General features: G+C 38.2%; 1 protein-coding gene across 5 annotated transcripts; it reads left to right on the top strand.

The window, feature by feature from the left end:
• The first annotated feature begins 3,384 nt into the window (after window positions 1-3,384).
• Window positions 3,385-9,904, top strand: LOC134529493 (uncharacterized). 5 transcript variants are annotated; one of them, XR_010074613.1, is made up of 6 exons: window positions 3,386-3,678; window positions 4,211-4,353; window positions 5,719-6,323; window positions 7,575-7,711; window positions 7,803-8,006; window positions 9,158-9,904. XR_010074613.1 is itself a non-coding variant. In XM_063363637.1 (6 exons), the coding sequence occupies exons 3-6, from the start codon at window positions 6,222-6,224 to the stop codon at window positions 9,381-9,383; spliced, it is 669 nt and encodes a 222-aa protein (XP_063219707.1). In that variant the 5' UTR covers window positions 3,389-4,353; window positions 5,719-6,117; window positions 6,193-6,221; the 3' UTR covers window positions 9,384-9,904. The 5 variants fall into 5 exon arrangements, 4 of the variants coding, with proteins under 4 accessions (XP_063219708.1, XP_063219707.1, XP_063219705.1 ...); XM_063363637.1 differs by having other exon boundaries at window positions 3,389-4,353; window positions 5,719-6,117; window positions 6,193-6,323; XM_063363635.1 differs by having other exon boundaries at window positions 3,389-4,353.
• The last annotated feature ends 13,718 nt before the right edge of the window (window positions 9,905-23,622 follow it).

Genomic DNA, 23,622 nt, shown 5'->3' with positions numbered 1-23,622 from the left:
AAATAAAACATTATATACTTTTGTGGAAGAAAATTATTTTGACGGCTTATGCAGCAATTATATTTATTCAGGTAAGTTTGAATATATATATATATATATATATAAAGCTGAAGAGTTTGTTTGTTTGGTTGTTTGTTTGAACGCGCTAATCTCAGGAACCACTGGTCCGATTTGAAAAATTCTTTCAGTGTTGGATAGTACATTTATCGAGGAAGGTTATAGGCTATATTATATCATCAATAACATTAGGAATCCTTACTAAAGTCCAATTTAGAATCAAATGCGTTGGAGAGGGTTAGATACAACATGCAGTACACGTACGAAGTGTGTGTTGACAGTGCTGCAGGCGCTAGAAGTTTATTTCCTATTGCCTATTGACATTTTTGCCGCGCACTAGATGCCTTATCATTCTTAATTTTCCCATACAAGTAAAAAACACGCGTGTGATATTAAAAACTAAGCAATCAGTACCCTCATATAGAATACATTGAGATAGTGTGAGGTATATATGTAGATATGAAGAGATAAATACAGATAGAGAGATACATAGATATATAGGACTATAGATGTAGATAGAGATAAATATATATTTAGAGACATGGATAGATTATTTGTATATGTGTAACTACTTCAAACATATTACAAATCAAAACTGAATGAGGCATTGTAATGCATGCCGAGCATTAGCTATATAATGGAATCTTTTCAATATTAGTAATCCCTTATTTTTCCGTTTTTTTTCTATATTGCTTTATAGAGTCTAGATTACATACAGACCAGGTAAAAAACTATAAACTGGCAGAACAACGTCTGTCGGGATCTGAAAGTGATATAAATTATTTTGCACACTTGACATTCAAATTAAGAAGATAATTACTAACTACATCTGATCTCTAAACAGTTCCCCTTCACCCTGTGTTCAGCCCGGGCAACGCTGGGTACTGCAGCTAGTGTATATATATATATATATAGCTTAGCGAGTTATTTGCTTTATCAGTCATCTTTTCAACTAAGTTGCTAAGTTAGCAAAATCATTTTTTTACATTATGACTAGTCAAATTTATCCGAATAAAAATCTTTTGCCGCATAAGTCATCCAAATAGTTTTCCCCCTTGTAATTATAGCACAAATTATTTTATTAAGAATTATTTTCAATAGTGGGGGTTGTTTATAATTCGTATCAAAGTGTTTTTTGTAAGAGTATCTAATAATTTGGTGCAGGGTGGAGATAGAATAATTTTAAAAAAAGAGCCAATAACTCGACAATTACGACATTTTTTGAGTTTTGTTATTTTTTTAAACTAAGAACCATTGTTTGCTAGTCTATAAACTGTTCTCGGCTTGAGGTCCAGGAATGGGACACGTTTTATTTACGAGTTAATGTATGTAGGTATATAACATTCAGAAATAGTAAAAGTTGTGTGGTTTAGGGATCTTGAAACGAATAACGAGGTGGAAATTTTTCGAAAGTCACACCATATGAACACGACTAAAAATTGTTCTTTCTTAAAACCATACCGAACCAATAGACCGAATAAATATAAAGTCACATTTATTGAATAGTGTTTGTGTGTTTGTTTGGTTATTTTGTCGGGCATGTTTTATTGCTTATGTTCGGCGGTGTATATTTCCTACGTCGCAAACATTTTTGAAAATATATGCACAAATATTTAACATCTGAAAATGTTCACGTTTTATTTCATTACTAAAACATTTCAATATAGGTTTTAATAATTTTTCAATCAAGTAAGGTCTGCATGCAAGTGTATTTGCCGTTATCCCTATCAATATGTTTTAACAAATTAAAAGTTACGTAAATAAATTTTTTCGAGTTCAGAATTTAATGAACATGTTTACAAAATCAACATGACAAAATTATTTTTAGTGTCAGTTTATTGCATTGAAATTACAGTTTTCAAAATCTTATAAATATTTTTTTGAACACAGAGTGAATATTTTATGCCTACCATTTAAGAGAATATAAGTTTCTTTCATGTTACGTTTCTCGAGGTAGACTTGCATTTATTCCCTACCACTGAAATTTACTTATTCACTGCTCGATTGATAACATCTCTTCATTCATGCACATCCATCCGTCTCTCTCGTGATATCGATGACAACAATATGTTAAGGTCCGTCAAGTTATTATTTATGAGACTGTAATGAAAACCCAGATAATGCACTCAACTGACTTGTAACCATTTGCATATATTTTTAGCATTAATGGCCAATTTTGGTTGCTAAATACTTGCCAATAATGTTATATAATTACTAATTCTTGGTTCTTTCAGCCACTTTAATGCATAATACATTGACGTCGCCCCAAGTGCTCCTCCCAGTCTCTTAAACCGTTGTTGCACATTGCCACCTATTTGCCCCGATGTGCACGTGTGTGGAAAAGTGCGATAAAGGGGGGAAATTGAACGAAATGAAAGAGCTGCGGGAACGCTGGCAAGACGCACCAGGATGAGGGGAGTGATTGGGGGAGAGATAGTCTTGCGACCTGGGTCATCGCGCGGATGGCCAAAGACGACAGATCGCAAGTCGCGCAGCTGCCGCGGGAGCAGCATAGTTGAGTCGCGTGCTAGCGGACGGTCGCCTCGGCCGACGCGGGTCGCAACCACGGCGAGGAACTCTTGAGGTTCGTCATCTCGTTCCACGACAGGAACGTGCGGTACTCTCCGGGAGAGTGACACACCTGCGCTAGGCTATATCACCCAGGCCACAAGGCTCGAACCCACTCTACCGCCCATCTGAGCAGCCGGGACTTCAACCACCACCGACGGGATCAACCCCGGCGACGTCAACATAATATTTACTTTAACCTATAATGCTTGTATAGTCCATCCACGGTAACCTCCTACTTTTTTAAACGAACCTTTGAAAAAACACACCAGGATGCAGCATGTTTGGTTCGTTTGCAAAAATACTTTCCATCATATGCATATTAAACATGCATTAACACTAAATTACCGTATAATGATGTTAAATAAAATTTTACAAAAAAAGTAACTATCTATGTACAATATTATTAATATTAATGATCTCGCATGTGTGTAAATGAAACAGTGAGAGAAGTGGTGTGTTGGCAATGATTAGAACGAAATAGTTCCATAGCCAAAATATATATTTTTTGACTTTCCGCGTGTATTTAAGAATTTGTTTGGGTATTTGTTAAGTTTGAACATTTTTTTAAATCTCTGGTGAAATAAAAACGTTATGTTAACGGTAAAAAAATATTACGTGCCGAAACCGTGGTCGCGCATTAATAATGTTAAGTCACTTGTTTGTTTTCTCTTTCAGCCGTTTGTCTGCAAACTGCACTCTTTACGCCATATTGCAGTGTGTTTTAATATATTACTGACCGTGAAATAACGTACAGTTTGTGTTTCAGGATTTTGTGTTAATATTGTGTATTTTAACTTTGTAATATTATTTATTATTTACTATTGTAATGATGGAATTTGTTATCGTTTTGATATTTTGTGTGGTTCTTGTGATTGCTGTAATGGTAATTGGTTCCGGGATGGGGAAAGCTACTTCTTCGCAGCGTCAGATGGACATCATTAACGTCGCTCAGAACTTATATGTTTTAATTAGGAAAGGCGACTTGAAGAAATGTGACGTTACGCAGACGACCGCGTTTCTTCTCAACATCGCAAAGTCAACTGTTCTCAAGTAAGTAGGCTTTTTTCGTTTTCATGCACGTAAAAAAAATATCGACTGTGTCCTAAGTATTGTCGGCCTGTGTTTTAACTCACGAGGTTTTTTGTGTTTTATTTCCAATTTATATTTTTTGGTGTGAGACAACACCGCCATGTGGCGTCTCTGTTGAAAAGTTAACCTAAAATCATATTAGGCCTACTCAGGTCCTAACAATAACAATATAGGCACTTTCAAGTATTTTTATGGGTGTGATACACGTTTGTTTATAACGATGTTTATAAACTTTATGATAGGTTTAACTATAACATAAGGGAGTGATTTTATAATTTGCATTTAATTAGTTTTTCATCTGTTTGGGAGATCACAAAATAAATAAAAAAACACTTCATTAATTTCGTGGACAAAGTCTGTCATGTTTCCATTTAGTGACCACAAAGCAAATATTTGTGACAAAATGCCATATTTGGAACACTGCCTAACTGCGTATTGTGAACGGGTCCCCGGAAAAGTGTTATGACAAATGTTTTTTTTTTTTTTTGGTTAGGTACTACAAGAAAGACATTGAAGAAGTTTCAACACCAGGAAAAAAGAGGAAAAAAAGGCCACAGGAAGGAAAGTCACTTGACACAGTCGACGATTTCACAGTAAATGCAATCAGGAATGCAATTTACAGTATGTACGCTGAAGGTAAAAATTTGATACTGAAGAGTAGTTTCAATATCACTGGGGTAGGCCCTACTTAATTGTATTCATTTCATATATCCATATGCAGATTGACCGGTTCAGTTTTTTTCCCGATATCATCTGTCCTTTAAAAATACTTAACATTTTTGGGTGGTTTGTTAGGTTTCTTTATTGATATGGTATTGATATATAGAATATTGTGCAACATATGAAATAGGTACACGTCCTTTTAAGGTTAGGTTAATGATAGAAAGAAAATTGTTACATTCTAAAACTACAAGTAATGTTTATATCGTTATACACAGTATACATATTAAATAACCTCAACTTTTATGATGTATCAGAAGGTTAAATAATGACTATTTCCAGTATCAATAATATCCAGTTGTGCGCTTTAGCAGTAATTGGTTACAAATTAGTGAGTTGTGGTCTAAGCAAGCATGGTTATTAAAAAAAAATTGGGATACTTAATTGGCTAAATTGTACTGTGTGGCAGGGTCCAGTACAATATATATTCTATTGCAAAATAGTGTCATGCCCCGCCTAACCCTTTAGAAAATATAGGGGTATTGTTATTTTATAAACAATAGGCCTACTTCATTGTAATGAAGTATCATATGAAAACACAACTTAGCCAGACAAACTGTATGTTAGTGTATGAAGTAACAGAAGGTTATAAAACAGTAAAAGTTTAGTATCGCGTATCCGATTCGATACATTGATCCTGATCGCATGATCCTGCAAATATTGATCCTGTGATTGATGATGCTTGCTTTTCTAATTTATTACGTTTAAAAATCCTGTACAAAACCAAAACTTAAAACCTGTGATGTAGTAATGAGTTATGATTTAAAGTTGAATAATAATGAAAATATATATGTTTTATTAAACTTATGATAGTTATTCTTGCTATACCACAATATTTGATTATGTTCAGGATCTTTGATCTGAATAAATGAAAAAAAGCATGCACCACACGATCAATAGGATGTACAGGTTCATGCATAAAGATCTAGGGATCACATGGGATACACGATACAAAACATTTACCTATAACACAGTGTAGAGCTTGTAACTTATTGATTGCTAAATTGAATGCTGAAATACTAATGTTTTACACAACTTCAATACAAACGCGCAATATAATCGTCATATCATTGCAGACAAAAATACTGCAATGTAGAATTCCTCTAAGCAAACTACAAAATTTAAATTAATTTAAAAGTATTTTTGAAATGTAAGTTTATTAAAACTATTTAATAAATGTAAATTTTACACTTAAATTATCTTCTACGGGGTTGTGGTTTCGCTTAGTTTTGTGTACCTCTGTTATTTCATGTATTGTTAATGTATGCAATAAATTTACAGGTTTGAATGTTACAGTCGACACCATTTTGAAAGAAATCAGGGAAAGACAAATAGATTATTATGGTGGAAGATCAAGTCTTCATAAATTGTTAAAGAAGATGGGATTTTCATGGACAACTGTTGATGGACGAAAAGCTTTGATAGAGAATGAAAACATAGTATTGCAGCGAATAGATTTCTTGAGAAAGTATAAAGAAGAAAAAGAAAGAGGTGCCAATTTCATATTTGTTGATGAAACATGGATTTTCCAGAGAGGCAAGGCATTAATTTATTTGAAAATTTGTTTTGTGGTCCAATACAAAGTATTTCATTTCCATTTCATATATTTTTCAGGAACTGTATGAAAGTCATGGCAGGACAAGAGTCTACAATCTGCGAAGAGACGTACTGTTGGAGATGGTAAAAGGTTTATTGTTGTTAATGCTGGAGGGCGCACTGGCTTTGTGCCAGGAGCAGGATTACTTTTTGTTTCAGGTCAGAAGACTGCAGACTACCATGGCGAGATGAATGGGGAAACTTTCTTGATGTGGTTTGAAGACATGTTGGTGCATCTTGAGGAACCCAGTGTCATCATAATGGACAATGCTTCATATCACAGCACCCAGGTATGTGCAATGGTAAAGCAGTGTCTTTTTATTGCTCAAATTGTAATGTGATAAATTTACATGTGTTTATTATTGTGTATAAGTACGAATATTCGAGACTAATACATTTTGCCAGCAATAATTGTTATCTTAATAGTATGCCTACACTACATTTTTATAAACTATAATGTTTGAGCTGAAATTGATTACACACACACACCCACACACAGATATATATATATATATATATATATATATATATATATATATAATGTAATTGAATTACATTATATATATATATATAATGTAATTGAATTACATCGTAGTGCAAACTAATTTAGTAGAGGGTTTGAAATACCAAATAAAATTTTTTTTATTGCAAATAGCATTTGAAAATGACATAATTACTTGTTTGGTAAAAGGACCCACTTTATGAATGCTCTGTTGCCCTACTTAATAAAATAAAATAATATTTTCAAAAAAATTTCTAGTCACTAAACTAACATGCTTTGTTAAATTTAGAAATTCATTACGACAATATGCCAAAACACATGTTTGCTTTGCATAAGTACAGTAGAACCCTGTTATAATTTGTTTTTAAGGGGCTACAAGAAAAAAAAAAACATAAGCAGGAAATTCAATTTAGTACTTTTTAGTGTGGATTTATTGCCAATGGACTCAACAAGCTGCATAAAGATATATTTGATGCTCCAATTTGCTTGTAGCAAGCCAAAAACAATTTTTCTTTAACATCATGGTGCTTCCAGCTTCTATCTGCTTTGTCTTTACTTACACATTGTCTCATTGCTGTAAAATTGTCTCATTTCTGTATAATTGTCATAATTCACGACAGTGTTTACAGTGGAAATGCTTAAGTCCAGTTCTTTTGCCACTTGAACATGTGATTTAAGTGAATACATTTGAAAACACACAGAATGGCTAAAAATTTATGAATTTATTTGTTTTCCGAGGGTGTCAACAGACAGTTAACTGCTAACATACACATATACATAGACAGTATAGACAAAGGCTTTTAATTTTTTTCGTCTTCTAAAATTTTATGAAGTGAACATTACAAGCACGAAACGCATAATTTGTGAAACATTATATCCAGGAATTAAATACATTGTCCTTATAGGGAAAATATTGGACTTGAAAAATAATACATTATAGGCAGGAAAACTTTATAAGCAGTAAAATTGTAACAGGGTTCTACTGTCATGAATTCTTATCAGCTACTTGAGTATTTAGTTAAATGTTGGCATAACGTAGGTTGAGAAAACACCTACAACGAACTGGACCAAGGATGCACTGATCGCGTGGCTGGAGAAGAATGAGATAAAACATGAAAATAATTTGTTGAAAGTGGAGCTGCTGAGAATAGCTAAACAAAACAAGCCCCGAATACGGTATATTATTTCGCTTTTTTTACAGCATTTCTTTAAAAGTGAGATAGTTGCAAAAAATTACGTATACGCCTTGTTCTAACACACTTTTCAGATATGAGGTAGACGAGTTGGCTCGTAACTATGGCCACGAAATTCTACGACTCCCACCCTATCACTGCCACTATAATGCAATCGAACTAGTTTGGGCTCAATGTAAACACCATTACAATAGTAACGTGGGGCGGGCCAAGAGATTTGACAATGATGCAGTTGCAGCCATCTGGAAAGAGGCTCTTGATGCTTCCACACCAGAGAGGTATTTTCATGTTGCATGACCAATGGGGTATTCCTTTTGAAGTAGAAATTGTTTTATTTTCCTGTAGAACATTCCTCAAGCTTCAGCAAAACCCTTACCATACATTTTTACATAATACGTAAGTATTGTTGCCTAGCAGCCTGGTCCTACCATTCCTTTTGATAACTTTGTGTGCTAGTGTGTGTATAGTGTGATTATCATTTTGTGTATATTCATATACCAGTAATACAGTTTTAAAACAATTGGTAAAAATAAGTGGTTTGAATTTGTGTAGTTGTCGTTTTGAAAATGTGTTGCATGTATGTGTTTGTGTTCGTGTTTGTGTTTGTGTTTGTAATTTTATTCCCATGTGATTCATACATATCTGTGTAGTTTCTAGATCTAACAGTGGTGACTTATTTGCAAGGTTTTTTTTTTGTAATTGCAGTCCATTTGCAATTGTTTCATTTCCATAAATAGTTTTGTATTTATTAGTAATTGTGATATTACTTTCTGTTATGCTTAATCTTGTGTCAATGACTTTAAAGTTATGGTGGGTTCAGTGCTGTAGGCAGATTTCAATATTCAGATAAAATTTCAACGTAGAGAATTTTGAATATTTTCATCTAGCGAACTTGAATAGGTATTTACACATGTAGTTCTTGCACATTAGTATTTTCAAAAGTTATGTTATTATAGTGAAATACATATACAGTAAATCATCAAAACTATTCAAAAAATTAAATTTTCGCTATGTCTCACTGTTTTTGTCTGGGAAAAATTTTAACCAAAAACAAACACAAAACTTATGAAATAAATATTTTATCATATGCATTCTAAGCCTTTATTGATAACTTAGAAAATATTAACAGCTTTATTATATCTTGAATAAACCACTATAAAATTTTTTTTCAGATAACATAAAACAAAACATGTTACTTCAAGTATTAAATAATAGCTTTGATAGTTGAGGAAAACACATTAAATGAGTTTTGTTGTGTTTAAAAATAGTTTCTTGTGGAGTGAGTTCAAAATTGTATGTAATAAAGAGCATGCCATGCATTGTTTACTATGCCGTTTTGACAGAAACAAACATATTTTGTTATAGAGTGGTTTTTGCTATAAACCGGTCATTTATATAGAGGTTTTACTGTATACATTAATTTTTTTAGATGGGCGAGGTGTGTGGATCACGTGGAGAAGCTAATTCAAGCAGACTGGGAGAGAGAAGTCCACATAGACAGCGGCACCATTCCTCCACTCATCATCCACCTCGGCGAGGATAGTTCAAGTAAAGACAGTGACAGCGAAGAATTTGAGGTTACGACACAGCAAGTAGATGGAGACAGTGAAGTACTGGCAGTTCCTCTTGATGATTTACCCGGGTGTTCTTATTGAGGTCTGTATGTTATAAACACCTGGGCAACTGTATGTATTGGGGTTTGAAACATTTTTTTTTTCTTTTATGCATTCCCATTAAGTATGTTGATTACTGGAACTTTATGTATTAACTTTATATTACACATATTATGAAATTAATAATAAATTTCATTTCTGGATTCGTATAGGTGTATGTGAAACATTTTATTTTGTTGTGTGTCTTCATTTTTCAGTGAACTTACTTGGAAAACAAAAAGCCAGTCCCCATCCAGGGCCACAAATAAATAATGCATATAAGTGGTATAGAAATTACTGTCAATTCTTTACCACAATTTTACTGTTCATAAAATTATGATTTTGTCTAATAAGTATACTCAGGAAAATGTATATAACCATATTTTTATTTGTGGCCTTAACCGGCAAAATGGTAGGGGTTTATTAAATAAATGAAGAAAATTCATTTTTAAATGTTTTCATCTGAATTTGTAAATTTTATTAAACCTTCAATCCTTAGTCTTTTCCAGATTGCTTAGATGGACAGCCAGATGTATAATTTACAATACTTTTTTTTTCAGATGCAGAAAACTGTGTTGAACTGTACTAAAGGATGATATTTATTGCTTACATAAATGTTGTAAATTTATATGTTCTCCTAAAAATTTACTTTAAATTATATGTTATTTCTTTAGCTAACAAACTTATTTTTTAATATTTTTACCATTGGGTATCATAAATGTTATGAACATATACATGTATACTTAGATCATATTCAAATTACTTATATATATATATATATACATACACACACACACACACATTGTTTTGACAGCTGGTGATTGTAAACAAACCATTTGACATTTGTCACATGGCAATGTTTTTGTTTACATACGGCGGAAGGATACATAGTGACATTAAAGTAGATCCGGTGAAAAGCAGGGCTTTAGAAAAGTAGGAGGTTACCGACGTTACCGTGGATGGACTATAGCCATATGTTTGTTATATATAAGTATTGAGTATATTATGTAATCTTCTATTTCTAAAAAAATATATATATAATTTTAATTAATATTTAATATTCTACATTAAATAACAACGTTTGAAATTATCAAATTCAGTTGTCAAAGTTCTCAGTATCTAAAGTAGAATAGGAATGGGGCTACAGATACATGCTTCAAGGACTGTGGAGCCGGTCCGCCATATTAGATTCTGACTTCATGGCGGCCATCTTGGATGACCTTGAAATTTGACCTTTGAACTTGATCTTGACATTGACCTTGACCCCGGCGGCTATATTGAATCCGCCATCTTAGATTCCACCATTTCAGATCTTGGTTTCTAGAATATTCCGCTACTTTCAATCCTAGAACTTTCCGTCATTTAACACTCCTCTCCCTAGTGTTGCGATTTTCGTTATGCCGCCATCTTGAAAATCAGTTTTTATCTGATTTTAGTGTAAAAAATTTAAATTTATAAAAAAATAATATTTAATTAAATTTTAATACAAAGAACTTCCGCAATTTTGAAAATTGTCCACCATCTTAAAAACAAGTACATTTTTATCTGATTTTAATAGAAAAAATTAAAATTTATAAGAAAATTATTTTAATACGATTTTATTATTTTGACAGGCAATCTTTTACATTGAACTTCAAATTTTGTGGAATTACAGATGGTAACTAAAGTGAAAGTCAAGTTAAAAAGTCAAGGTCAAATGCCAAGTTCAAGATCAAAGTTCAAGGACAAAGTTAAATGTCACCTGTCAAATTAACAAAATCGTATTTAAGTAATTTTATTTTAATTTTTTTTATTAAAATTGGATAAATATTATGTATTTTCAAGATGGCGGACTATTTTCAAAATGGTGGAAGTTATTTATAATAAAATTTATTTAATTATTTTTTATGAATTATAAATTTTTTACTTTAAAATTAGATAAAAATAGATATGGAAAATGGTGACCGTAACAAAAATTGCTACACTAGGGAGTGGAATGTTAGATGGCAGAAAGTTATAGAATTCAAAACTGCGGAATATTCTAAAAATCAAGATGGATGATCTGAAATGGCGGAATCTAAGATGGCGGTTCTATGATGGCCGCCGGGGTCAAGGTCAAAGGTCAAGGTCAAAGGTCAAAGTCTAATGTCAAGGTCAAATGTCAAGGTCAAGTTCAATTGTCAAGGTCATCCAAGTTGACTGCCGTGACTTCAGAATCTAAGATGGCAGACAGGCTGCACAGGTTCCACATCCTTGAAGCCTCTTTCCGTACCGATATTTGCATACTACTACCTGACATTATTTCACATAATTTCTTTAAATATACTCGAAATTATTAACAAATCACATAATATTGCGTAGTTAGTTTGTTATTATCAGTGGAAGCATAGATGTTTATGTTTTACAGATTTTATTAATATTAATGAAAGCTACGTCTGTTATGAAACATGAATACTATGAGAGATAATGATACATTGCGGGCAATTTTGACTTAGGTTTCAAAATATATTACTCGTGGCCCAGCATTTCTTTCCTTCTATGCTCTGATTATATCTACCTCAGTTATTTCTTAAACAACATTTTAAATATCAAAATATTATAATGACGCCAAACATACTATAGGTATTTTTGTATATTATTCACAGTTTGTGTCATGTCTGAGCTACTATTAAAAATTAAAAATAACACCTTTTATTTGGAGTTCTCCTTGAATGACAAAATATCTGTAAATAAGGAAAACTGTTGAATAAATTTTAGTACGTAAATAGAGTGTTTTGCATTAGTTTAAACGCTTCATTGTTAGACCATAAAAGTGATGCGAAAAATTAATATCAAATGTATGACTTTGATAGAGAAATCTTAGTTTTTACCATCAATAAATAGTATGTGTTTTTTCAAGAGACTTTATTCGAATCCAAATAAATCAAAGTACTTAATTTAATCTGTGAAAGTGAATGTAAAATTTATTATTTTGGAACAACAATTATATATATTTTAAATTTTATTCCAAAACATTTAACAAAGTAGTGAATATTTAGACTTTTGCAACTAATCAAACGGGCTATTTTCGCCGGCATTGGTTTTAAAACTCCACACCAAACAATGTTAAATAAATATTTTAAAAAATAGCTGTAATCTGAGTAAAATAGGTAACTAGCCTTGGTAAATAATAAAGTTAACCATTACTGACATAGACAGCAACGAGATATTTAGCTCATTTATTCATTGAAGAAAGAATAACACATAGAAAACATGAAAGCAGCGTGCAGTAGAGATATTTAACGAGTTTCTAAATGTGTAGGTACTTAAAACACCTACATCCACGAAAGTGTCCAACTGGTTTAATAAGTAAACAATATACCGTTTTTCGTATGATTCCTTTGTATGTTGCTTATGATGAACAACTTCATATTAGCGCGCACCTTTCTATTACAAATGATTATTTTGGACTCATAATATGATGTTTATTGTAAGATAAGTTAATGTTGTTTAATGTTTTCTGCTTAGTGTTCAAAATATTGATTCGTTTTTTTTTTGCTTCTTTGCCATTATCAATTATTCTATTTGAAAAATTAAATTTAATATAGAAAGCAGTTTCCTTAAGAAATAATTAAAATTCCACGAAATTCAATTCAAAAGTTTTGATGGCATTCGTCGTTATTGTCACAAAAATTTCGTTACGCGTAAGCAAAACTTATTTTTTTTATGTCTGTGGACTACATACTGAAAAATAACGCAGCGTCAATTACAAGTTGTGTGCTGGTTGTTTTCATTCGCTTTGACGCCGACGTGTTTTTGACCGTTCTTCGCTGCGGTGGAACGATGAACGGGACAGGCGGAGCATTTTTTACGGGGAAGTGACTATCCTTGTAGTATATGGATAGAACTTAATAGAAAAGATGCAACTCTGGCTGTGCTGGAGCTAGAACAATGGGGGGTGGTGGGGCGCTGTTCTTAAATTTTGGGTGGAAACTATAATTTGGACTCCCCACCCCAAACCCAACTCCCATCCACCAAGCCGTCCTTCCATTGAAGTCTTCGTCAAGCAGGTCTGAGCGCACGACTGTCTGTGCAGGAGTGCGGTGGCGAGGCTCTTGTGCGTGTCTGTGTGTCTGTGTGTCTGTCTGTGACGCGTGCAACGAGAGGTGTTCGTTCAAAAGTCCTTCACAATGGGCGACTCCTTATCGCCTCTCCTTTTCAGCGTTCGTCTCTCACTCTCTTTTAATTCCTCCCTCTCCCTCTGTGCCGTCAACTCTTTTTCCGGACCTTTTCTCTTCTCGGGGCGTAAAAAAAAAAAAAAAGGTCGTCGCCGAAGTCCAGGCGTGACATCCACGTGAAACTCCAGCCACGGGCGCGTCCCAGACATTTTCCACAGCTTCACGGGCGTTTAGTGCGACGAGAAGTAATGTCTAATTTGCGTGCAGGCTACGTCTGAATGTTAGGAGCATGCATTATGGCAAATTGTAGGTATGGCTTTGGTTATTGCCTCTTTCGAGCACGCGTGGGCTGTGCTACAAGTCCGGCCATTCTTCTGGCCCGACCCTCCCCACCTGATTGGCCGCGAGTCACGTGCGTAACAGAACTATGACATGAGCGTGTTGCGCACCGACATTCGACTGTGTGAAGTTTATTTTATTTTATTTGTGTATGCCCAGGATTAACAGAAGACCGCGCTTTACTGGAGCTGACGGCAAGAGTAGTGATTTTTGAGTGACGTCAGCGACGGTTGGAGGCTGTTCGTGGCGGGACAACAGTCTCCCAACACAGACTGCCCGGTCGGTCCCCATTTCCGCTTTCCATTGATGCCAGATCACTCAAGGCTAACATGATTTTGCCCTAGAAAGCCTTATGTGTTCATCCGTGCAGTCATCGTAATCTGTTTATTGTCATGTTGAGTTCGTCTGTGCGTCAATGTGTTCTTCTATGTTGGGAGTAGTGTAAGCTGGGAAAAACGAGCCCAATGTATTTCTTATGTGACTACAAATTTTGTGGGTTGCTCAGTGGTGGCTGGCCAATCGTAAAGATTCGTTCTTGTTCGGGTGTGTCCGTCGCTCGACACCTATGACCGGAAGCTTATCTTTGGCTCGGCCACCTACTATTCCAAAAATCCGCACCGTTTTTCGTTTTTTGTACCTTCGCAGCCCGCCAGTTCTATATTTATTTTAGTAAATGCTACTGATTATTGTAAAATTCACTTTATATTAATCGTTATGAAGGGCCATTAATATTTTCAAATAAGGTAAGCCTTTCTTGCAGGTAGTTGGAATCGAACCCACATTACTCAGCTCCCCAACTCGGAGCAATGCCTTTAACCACACAGCCATTAGGATGACTGGAGCATTAGTATTCTCATAAGTGTACACGAACGGTAATATTATTTTGGTACTTGAAACATTTTTACAAGTTAGAAACGCACAGTAAACTGAGTCCGCCCACATGGTCCATGGCTAGCGTGCCTGGCTGGTGAGCCAAGGGGTTAGAGTTCGATTCCCGGCCGGGGAGGGAATTTTTCAAACCTTCTGCCTGGGCGCAGAACATTGTGTTTATGATGTCTCTTTCACATTCATCCTGCGGAAAGTAATGGGAACACCATTGCATAACCATCCTCCCTTGGTAAGCATAGGAACGTCACGACTATCATTACTACACCATCATCATAGCAAATTTAATGCGGTGTAAATTATACATCATATTTATTCTTAATTATTCATTAAATTATATTATTAAAGTTTCACTATCATTGCGATTCGAGAACATACAAAAAGGAAATTTTTGCTATCATGTCTTTCAAAATTTCTCGAAATTCCTAACATTTACTCAGAGTTTCCCATATTCCAGTGAAAATATCTAGTTTTGTTCCACAAAAATGTAGGTGCCTTCAAATTTCAGCAAATTGGCCTAAAACTCAGAATAAAATAATAATTCAACTCAAGCTGTTGGGTATAGGCCTTGACCTCAGTGAAATTTTGACACATCAAGTGAAATTTTACACGTATAGGTATTGTAATAAAGGTAACTGAAAAAAAAAATTTTAAATAATTTTAAAAAACGCACTTACACCATTAAGTTCGTAGTCACCAGTTCCAACCTATTGATGCCGAGGTAATACTAACAAAAACACACCAACAAATTATAAAAAAAACTTTAAAAGGTTAGATTTTACTATAGCTAGCTGATGACGTCATTTAGGCCACAATCTCGGATTAAAAATAAAATAAATATACTTCTGTGAAGATACTAGAGGCGTGGCCACGAGGCAGGCCAGTCGGCCGGCGCGCTAGGATCAAGGGGAGGCTCCACTTCCCAGACCGGTAGTGCCCGTCACTCTGCGGTAATCCGATTAGGAGCAGCACCAACCTCCCTGTCTCTTGAGGGTTCGGCAAATTCCCAGAGCCCCGTCTGCGTGGAGTGGCGTAACTAGGACGCCACAGTTCTCGCTCTAGTCGGCGACACTGTTAGACGGAGGCGGGCCGACACTGTGTAGTGTGAGAGTAACAGAGTCTTCCGGCGACCACGGAGTGCGTGTGAGCGAGGCTGGGGGCGATACTGGCGGATACTCGGGGTGACCATCGTGAGCAGTGAAGTGAAGAGGGCGAGTGACTACTTGGCGAGCGATAGTGGATGGCGAACGGTGGATTTCGTGAGCGCAGATTGGTGCATCGGGGACTGAAGCATCCTGGTGTTGTTTATGCGTTGGACCAGTGAGTAGTACAAGGCTGTATTTGGGACAGAGGTGCGCGGTAAAAGACGTTTTCCTTGATAAAAGAAAATTACAGATAAAATTTAAAATAAACACCAAAAAAATATTAAAAAATTACAAACACAGATTCTGACAGCTTGTGAACTTCTCCGTTGTCAAGCAAGGATAGAGTTCTAATAGAAGACAGATTTTTTTATAATTTTTTAATATTTTTTAAAAATTATTTAAAATTTTATCTGTAATTATCTGTTATTAAGGAAAACGGGTGATTGATTTTTTCAGTGTGCTCCCGATTATTGTTGTTAATATTAAAATGGTTTCCTCCGGGTGCTCCTAATTATTCCTGTGGTTTCTCCAAGTGCTTCTGCTTATTTCTGAGAAAGCGATCTCTGCATGAAGGATTTTTTACTTAATGAGTCATGTCATTTTATTCAGATTTAGATTTAATCAGTGAACTCCTGTTACCAAAGCAGCACCTGCAATTTTATCAGGTGGAATTCAAACAAAAATACCATTACTCCGTCATATAATAATAAGCTCTGAGAAATCTGTGAAACACTAACATACAAGACGAACTTCCTTCTCCTTGGTGCCTAGCGAAGCCATCCTTCTTTTGCGATCGTTAGTGAGCATCCCGTATCCCACATAAAATAAGTAAATAATATTTAGCTGCAAGCAACAAATGGCGTCATCTGTTGACAAGAATCGTCAATACTTTAAGCAAGTTATTTTGCATGAGATAAATGAACTCTCACCATCAATGGTGTTATTGTAGTCTGTTGTAGTCATGTATTCTCGAAACCTAGCAGTCTCGTAGTCACGTAGCCCTGTGTTATGGAAGCTTCGTAATCCTATAGCCTCGCAGTCACGTAGCCACGTAGCCTTGTGTTGTCTATTACAACATTTTTATCAGTTGGAATTCAAAAAATAAACATCCATTACTCAGTCAAATAATATACCACGAGACGTTTGAGAAGCACTAACATGCAAGATGGCTTCCGATTGTGATTCCTTTTCATTGATTGTGCTTCCGATTGTGATTCCTTTTCATTGATTGTGCTTCGGATGGTGCTTCCTTTCGTTGGTTGTGCTTCGAATTGTGTTTACTTTCAATGATTGAGCTTCTAATTGTGTTTCCTTTTTGTTGATTGAGCTTCCGATTGTGCTTCCTTTCGTTGATTGTGCTTCCGATTGTGATACAGATTGTACTTCCTTTCTGATGATTGAGCTTCAGATTTTGCTTCTTTTTAGTTTATTGTGCTTCCTTTCGATGATTGTGCTTCCGATTGTGCTCCCTTTTTGTTGATTAAGCTTCCGATTGTGCTTACTTTTCGATGATTGGACGTTTAGTATGCATAAAACATTTTATGTTGGTCTAATTGATTATAATTAATTGATTTTAAGATACATTAGGTCTGACAGTTTGAAGACTTTGTATTGACTGGTCCAAATATGTTATAGTAACTGACGACGAAGAAGGTTATGAGGTACGGAAATGTCTGGTCTATACGACTGACATTGTTCATGACCGGGTCTCGTGGTCCAAAGTCGCTTGGTATATATGTATGGCTTTGTACATGAGCTGTTTAGAAGTTATTCTGAGTGTCGAAAATTAGACTTACATGCTAGACTTTTCGACAGCTAATTTAATTCGTCGGACAGGTATATTGTCTTGAGTTATATTTCTTAGAGTGAATGATTAATAAACTCTGCAAAAGGTAATTTAGAACATAATTTAAAATTTATTTAATATTTAGTTACATTTGTCACTGGTTGAGAATCAAACCATGGACCGGAAACCGACGATTCAGTCATTATTTTAATGAGTGATTTTTTTTGGTGAATTTTGGAATTTTTTCACGAATTTCTAGCTAAATAATTATGGATTTCCAAGATGGCAACCCAATTTCAAGATGGCGGATGCCTCAGTTATAATAAATGATTTCTGCACTTTAGCAGGTAAAACTTAAACTAATATGATGGTAGCGCACTCCAGTAGACCTAAACAAGATGTCGGTCTCCAGCAGACCTAAACAAGATGGCGATGATGTCATACAAGCAGGTGATATATGTATATATATATATATATATATATATATATATATATATATATACACCTTGGCATTGGTAATGGGAGGTCAGTCTGCCGGCGGCTTCTGTGGAGAAAGAATCTGACGCCATTTTTTTAAATTTTTTGACCTCACTGGGTTGGAATCGAGGACTCCATGACATGAGTAAATAATTTTTATTAAAGTTTGTTTAATTATTTTTTATAATTCTTTAAATTTTTCCCCATTTTCTAGCATAAAAATTACGTTTTTTCAATATGGCGGTCGAAAAGAAAAGTGCAACATTCTAGAATACAATATGGTGGCCGTAACGAAAAGTGCAACTGTGTTTTTAAGTAATATTTTATTAAAATTTTATTAATAATTTTTTCTAATTTTAAAAAAGTTTCAATAAAATGGGATAATAAATAAAGATTTTCAAGATGGCGGACGTAACGGAAATTTGAACGATGACGTCATAATCCTAGATGATGTTAGAGGTTTTTCGGAGGCTGTCTACATGGATGCTTAAGCCTCAATAAGGAATTTGAGTTCTTTCTAAGGAAGTCTTTTGAGGTTTCCGAATTCCTAATTTTTGAATTTTCTGGGAATAAAACGGATTTTTCTCTCGAAAAATAGAAATTTTAATGAATTTTGAGTCATTTTGAGTCATTTTTGAGGAATTTTGAGTTTTTTGAGTCCAAAATGGCTGCCGTGACGTCAGAGGTCGGTCGGTCGGTCGTTGACCCCATCCACATCCACAGCCTGAAGCCTGTGCCAGTTCCGGCCATTATATACTACTCACGATGATGTCATACATATATAAGATGGCTGCCATAACGTAGGTTGCAATGTGGGGGTAAGGTGTAATTCGATTTGACGATGGCGGGATTTAAGTTGGCATCTGAGGGTATAGGTCAAGATCAACGTTACAGGCTATAGTCAAATATCAAGGTCAAGGTCTTCCAAGATGGCCGCCGTTACAATCGAAGAAGGTGGACATGAGCGCTAGCTGTTATCTCTAGATCCGGAGCTCGGAAATATATTTATATACTACTGCAACTTATAAACTATGTTGCAATGTATTATTAATACTTTTTAAGATAATATACCAGAATCCAACTAAATTAATTTACATTACTCACTAGCCTTCTGATTCAGTGCTCTATAATATATGTTGTTCAAACTATAGGTTCGACCATAATAGACATGCTTTACGCATACTATAAAGGCAACAAAAAAGTTACAATTATACGCATTCTAAGGTTTACTGCGAGCATATGTAGTACGACACATATATCAGTATTTATAATATGTCTGCAAACCACCTTAAGTGTACTGTACGAAATTGCCTGACAAGTTCAATATAAACATTTGGGCTAAAATATACCAAAACATGAAGTCTTCAGTGGCCATAATACAATGTATTACATCCCAAATAACGAACTATAATGACAAGCATATTAGAGCAGCAAATCTGAACTATAAATTTTTTTTTTCTTAAAATACTTTATATGTCTTACAACCAATTTAGGACCAATAACAAGAGTACGAGCGTCTCCCAACTGTCAGGTCTACAGTACGGACATAATCTGAAAAGATTTACGTTTTCTATATGGTGTATTAATGCATATAGGCTAAAAATTTGGGAATAACATCAACCAAACATGATTGTTATTTCACATTTTCGGTGGAAACATTTTACAGATTCAAGGGAAGACTTTAAAGTGTATAAAACAAAAAAAAAAGAAAATTAAAATTTTAAAATTCTTTAAAATCTCTTAATAGTCCCCTATACGAGCTACCAGTAAGCCACCGATGTCTTATTAGTCGCCATCTTTAAAAATCCGTACTCACATAAGAAAATTCAGGGATAATTCAAAACTCATAAAAACATTCTGATTCATTTATTGAATTATAACATCGATTGTGTATATTAGTTCAATTCTTGCCCAATTGTAAATTGTAGTTTTAAAACTTTTGAGACATTATTAAATTAATTATTTTGCCCTTTACCTTTTGACGAGCATACTAACCAGCCTCGCTATGAATAAAGAATCTATAAAAGACAATTGTCTGACAGAATACATATTGTTACGACGCTGCTAGCGACGAGGTAGGCCAGCCAGCCGGCACGCCAGCTTGTGGGAGGGGTCCGAAGCAGTTAGCGCCCGCCCCTTTTCTACCGACACGGTAATACGATTAGCAGCTGCTCTTCTCTCTATTTTTCTCGAGAATTCAACTCGTTTCCAGAGCCTCGTCTATGTGAAGTGGCGTAACTAGGTCGCTATTGTTTTCGCAGCTGCGAGTGCTGAGTCGGTGATTCTGATGACGCAGTTCTTCGAAGGGCTGCGAGAAGTTTCTAGGGCGAGGCTAGGAATATATAAATGGAGTGGAGGACCTTCGAGGCTAGTGAAGTGAGGTGGGTGTGTGACCAATGGGCGAGCGATAACGGGCGACGAGCGAAGGTCGGATCTTCGAGGATCAGAGCATCGGGGGACGGTCTCGCAGCGCAGCAGTGCAAGCAGCGCGAAGCAGGATGCTGGGACCGAGCCGTGTGGTAAGAGACGAGCAGTAGAGAAAGACAACATCGAGCAGAGCTCCGGTGGGAAAATTAAAATGTAGACTTACGAAGGTGTGATCAATTTGTGTACTTACATTGATGTTGTAATATTTTAATTAATAGTGTAGGTATTATTTAAAAAAAACGGTGTTTTAATTAATGCGGATTTACTTCCGTATCTGTTATTACTACTCGTATAAATATGTAACTGCCATTCCCCAAAACTTGGTGGTTGTATTTTGTGCACCTTATGACTAATACAGTACCAACTGCAGGGATACAAGGCAAGCATATGAAGCCATGTTTTTTTTATATTTGGCATAACTTGCAGACCAATGTCGAGCACATAGGACGAGAGCTTCAAAACTGCTCGGCATACTATTAAAGTATTACCTGACTATAAGATTGAAGAAACTTGTAGGAAAATTCTACAAATTACAAGGCTAAGTCAACATTTTTTATGCAAGCATTCCTAAAATATGTTTTACGCTTACTTCTAGACCATGAATCACGAAATTTTAGTCCTGAATAATAACATGACTACGCTCAATCCACTATCATCAACAAGGATGTACATTAGGAGGCTTATTCATTAAAAAAAGGCGCAAATTATTTAAAAATACTCACATTTATAAGAAATTATCCACACTCATCAAAAGGGACGCACATTAATAAAAAGCTACGCACATCAGTAAATAAACATACATCCATCAAAAAGAAACGCACATTCATCAAAAAAGACAACCACTCATTACAGTCTGCTGAAGGCAGGGCAGTTTCTCTACCGTATGTGGTTTGTCCCTGCAGCGGTCACGGTGCCATTTCGCGGCGACGATTGGCGGGAAATGTGCAGGCTGTGATTGTATGTGCTAGCCGTAGCAGGGACTTCGTGGCCGACGGCCGGCCGTCAGCCGCCGGGAAGCGAGCGGGTTGGCGATGTGTTGGCAGGCAATGTGCAGGCTGTGATTGGATGTGCTAGCCGTAGCAGCCGTGGCGGGAGCTCGCGGCCGACGGCCGGCCGTCAGCCGCCGGGAAGCGAGCGGGTTGGCGATGTGTTGGCAGGCAATGTGCAGGCTGTGATTGGATGTGCTAGCCGTAGCAGGGACTTCGCGGCCGACGGCCGGTCGTCAGCCGCCGGGAAGCGAGCGGGTTGGCGATGTGTTGGCAGGCAATGTGCAGGCTGTGATTGTATGTGCTAGCCGTAGCAGCCGTGGCGGGAGCTCGCGGCCGACGGCCGGCCGTCAGCCGCCGGGAAGCGAGCGGGTTGGCGATGTGTTGGCAGGCAATGTGCAGGCTGTGATTGGATGTGCTAGCCGTAGCAGCCGTGGCGGGAGCTCGCGGCCGACGGCCGGCCGTCAGCCGCCGGGAAGCGAGCGGGTTGGCGATGTGTTGGCAGGCAATGTGCAGGCTGTGATTGTATGTGCTAGCCGTAGCAGCCGTGGCGGGAGCTCGCGGCCGACGGCCGGCCGTCAGCCGCCGGGAAGCGAGCGGGTTGGCGATGTGTTGGCAGGCAATGTGCAGGCTGTGATTGTATGTGCTAGCCGTAGCAGCCGTGGCGGGAGCTCGCGGCCGACGGCCGGCCGTCAGCCGCCGGGAAGCGAGCGGGTTGGCGATGTGTTGGCAGGCAATGTGCAGACTGTGATTGTATGTGCTAGCCGTAGCAGCCGTGGCGGGAGCTCGCGGCCGACGGCCGGCCGTCAGCCGCCGGGAAGCGAGCGGGTTGGCGATGTGTTGGCAGGCAATGTGCAGACTGTGATTGTATGTGCTAGCCGTAGCAGCCGTGGCGGGAGCTCGCGGCCGACGGCCGGCCGTCAGCCGCCGGGAAGCGAGCGGGTTGGCGATGTGTTGGCAGGCAATGTGCAGGCTGTGATTGTATGTGCTAGCCGTAGCAGCCGTGGCGGGAGCTCGCGGCCGACGGCCGGCCGTCAGCCGCCGGGAAGCGAGCGGGTTGGCGATGTGTTGGCAGGCAATGTGCAGACTGTGATTGTATGTGCTAGCCGTAGCAGCCGTGGCGGGAGCTCGCGGCCGACGGCCGGCCGTCAGCCGCCGGGAAGCGAGCGGGTTGGCGATGTGTTGGCAGGCAATGTGCAGGCTGTGATTGTATGTGCTAGCCGTAGCAGCCGTGGCGGGAGCTCGCGGCCGACGGCCGGCCGTCAGCCGCCGGGAAGCGAGCGGGTTGGCGATCTGGCGGAGGGCAATGTGCAGGCTGTGATTGGATGTGCTAGCCGTAGCAGCCGTGGCGGGAGCTCGCGGCCGACGGCCGGCCGTCAGCCGCCGGGAAGCGAGCGGGTTGGCGATCTGGCGGAGGGCAATGTGCAGGCTGTGATTGGATGTGCTAGCCGTAGCAGCCGTGGCGGGAGCTCGCGGCCGACGGCCGGCCGTCAGCCGCCGGGAAGCGAGCGGGTTGGCGATGTGTTGGCAGGCAATGTGCAGGCTGTGATTGGATGTGCTAGCCGTAGCAGCCGTGGCGGGAGCTCGCGGCCGACGGCCGGCCGTCAGCCGCCGGGAAGCGAGCGGGTTGGCGATCTGGCGGAGGGCAATGTGCAGGCTGTGATTGGATGTGCTAGCCGTAGCAGCCGTGGCGGGAGCTCGCGGCCGACGGCCGGCCGTCAGCCGCCGGGAAGCGAGCGGGTTGGCGATGTGTTGGCAGGCAATGTGCAGGCTGTGATTGGATGTGCTAGCCGTAGCAGCCGTGGCGGGAGCTCGCGGCCGACGGCCGGCCGTCAGCCGCCGGGAAGCGAGCGGGTTGGCGATCTGGCGGAGGGCAATGTGCAGGCTGTGATTGGATGTGCTAGCCGTAGCAGCCGTGGCGGGAGCTCGCGGCCGACGGCCGGCCGTCAGCCGCCGGGAAGCGAGCGGGTTGGCGATGTGTTGGCAGGCAATGTGCAGGCTGTGATTGGATGTGCTAGCCGTAGCAGCCGTGGCGGGAGCTCGCGGCCGACGGCCGGCCGT

Source organism: Bacillus rossius, chromosome 2 (assembly GCF_032445375.1).
Source record: "Bacillus rossius redtenbacheri isolate Brsri chromosome 2, Brsri_v3, whole genome shotgun sequence".
Classification (NCBI taxonomy): Eukaryota; Metazoa; Arthropoda; class Insecta; order Phasmatodea; family Bacillidae; genus Bacillus; species Bacillus rossius.
Note: the sequence above shows the minus strand (reverse complement) of the source record. Positions and strands in the feature narration are given on the sequence as shown.

Coding starts and splice junctions, on each gene's coding strand:
- LOC134529493 (XM_063363637.1), top strand. CDS start 6,222: ATGAATGGGGAAACTTTCTTGATGTGGTTTGAAGACATGTTGGTGCAT. Junction 6,324..7,574: donor CTTCATATCACAGCACCCAG/GTATGTGCAATG, acceptor GGCATAACGTAG/GTTGAGAAAACACCTACAAC. Junction 7,712..7,802: donor CAAAACAAGCCCCGAATACG/GTATATTATTTC, acceptor CACACTTTTCAG/ATATGAGGTAGACGAGTTGG.